Source organism: Peromyscus leucopus, chromosome 12 (genome assembly GCF_004664715.2).
Source record: "Peromyscus leucopus breed LL Stock chromosome 12, UCI_PerLeu_2.1, whole genome shotgun sequence".
Classification (NCBI taxonomy): domain Eukaryota; kingdom Metazoa; phylum Chordata; class Mammalia; order Rodentia; family Cricetidae; genus Peromyscus; species Peromyscus leucopus.
The window spans coordinates 38260729-38262814 of NC_051073.1; the positions used below are offsets into that span (position 1 = coordinate 38260729).

General features: G+C 33.0%; 1 protein-coding gene across 1 annotated transcript; it reads left to right on the forward strand.

Annotated features, from left to right (window-relative positions):
* Window positions 1-612: 612 nt before the first annotated feature.
* Window positions 613-1530, forward strand: LOC114688958 (olfactory receptor 5AC1-like). Its single transcript, XM_028863414.1, has one exon. The coding sequence runs from the start codon at window positions 613-615 to the stop codon at window positions 1528-1530; it is 918 nt and encodes a 305-aa protein (XP_028719247.1).
* The last annotated feature ends 556 nt before the right edge of the window (window positions 1531-2086 follow it).

Sequence of the window (2086 nt, forward strand, 5' to 3'; positions counted from 1 at the left end):
AACTAATACCATCTTCCTCCAATATAAGAAGTTTTGAAAGATATATGTAAAAAGTAGGATGATGCCATCTGTGAAGGCCAAGAGAAACATCAGAGGGAGAGAAGCCTGGAAAATGTCAGCATGTTCAAAACCCATTCTAAATGAGAATGAAAATGTCATTATGTAAAGCAATACTTCGTACAGTGAGACTTTTCTACTTGAGCTTGTTTTTAGAATATTTTAGCATATTTTCCATTTTTATTCTAAATTTTGTATAAAAGTTATATATTATAAATGCATTTAATTTAAACATGATCTTAATATATATTAAATTGGAAGTAACTTATAGTTATTTAGAGCAATGTGCATAATTCCAGGTAAATTTATGTCTATAGCCTTCTCAGTTACTTTTCAGATAATGGCATGTTATAGAATATATACACAAAAATTGTTTAGAAAATGCTTCCTATTTCAGGAAAGCTACAAAAGCAGAAACAGAACACTTTGTTCTTGTTTATTAGAAGATTTTGGCATGTACTAATGTGAACTATAATATGATCTTATTCTCACTGAGTTTTGGCCATGTTTTCTTTGTTTCATCTCTCTTTGCAGTAAGCAGCTTGAGGAGGTGTGATGGAAGGAAACAGGACCCTGCTGACTGAGTTTGTTCTTAGAGGAATAACAGATCGTCCAGAGCTGCAAGTCCCCCTCTTCCTGATGTTCTTCTTCATCTATATTGTCACCATGGTGGGCAACCTTGGCTTAATCTTTCTTGTCTGGAAGGATACCCATCTTCACACTCCCATGTACATTTTCCTTGGAAATTTAGCCTTTGCTGATGCCTGTACTTCATCCTCTGTGACTCCAAAGATGCTTATGAAATTTTTAAATGAGAATGACATGATTTCTCTGGGTGAGTGCTCTGCCCAATATTACTTTTTTTGTTTCAGTGCAACTGTTGAAATTTTCCTATTGGTAGCGATGGCCTATGACCGCTATGTAGCCATATGTAACCCTCTGCACTATGCAGTTGTGATGTCCAAAAGACTCTGTACTGTGTTAATAAGTATGTCATATATAATTGGTTTTATAAATCCTGCAGTTCATGTAGGACTATTATTCAGATTAACTTTCTGTAAGTCCAATGTTATTGAACACTTCTACTGTGATTTCTTGCCAGTCTATACAATCTCTTGCACTGATCCATCTCTTAATGCACTGGTGATTTTTATTTTTGCTTCCTCCATACAAATCAGCACCTCTGTGACCATTGTAGTCTCTTATGCTCGTGTTCTATTTGCTGTCCTGAACATGAAGTCTAAGAAGGGCAGAAAGAAAGCCTTCTTCACCTGCAGTGCCCATCTGTTTTCTGTCTCTTTGTTCTATGGCACTCTCCTCTTCATGTATATGAGTCCTGGGTCTGCATCAGGCAAACAACAGGATAAAATATATTCATTGTTCTACACAGTTGTGATTCCTCTTCTAAACCCCTTTATTTATAGCTTAAGAAACAAGGAAGTTTTAGGTGCTCTGAAAAGATTTATAAAATGATCATTATTTTTTTAATATTTCAAATTTTTTTGTATTACCTTTTCCTCTCTTTTGCAATGCATATTTTAGCCTATGTTTTGCATATAATTGAAATTTTACAGATTTTTCATTAAAGGAATAAAAAGTTAGACTGTGATAGTCTGTCTTAGTCACATTATTATAAAATGTTAATATGGACTTTAATAACTAATCCCTGTCATTTGTTGTTTTGAAATCCATACTTTCTGTTAAAGTTCCTTCATTAAATTAATTTCTTTATTAAATTAATAAACTTTTGGTTTACGATCTATATCACAACTCTGCGTTTATTTTTATCACAAAGTAATTTAGGTACACAAATGATTCATTTAAAACCCATTTTTCCACTCCTAACCATTTCTCTAACCAAGTTCATTTAAATAATCTGTAGTTCTATTTCTAGCACATAGATTAAATAATACCTATGTATCGTGTGACAAGGAAGGTCCCATCTAACAACTTAAATGGACTATTTCTTGAGATTTAAGAGTAATCTGAAAGAGATCAATATTTATTTTATATGCACTGAGAAGTTAAA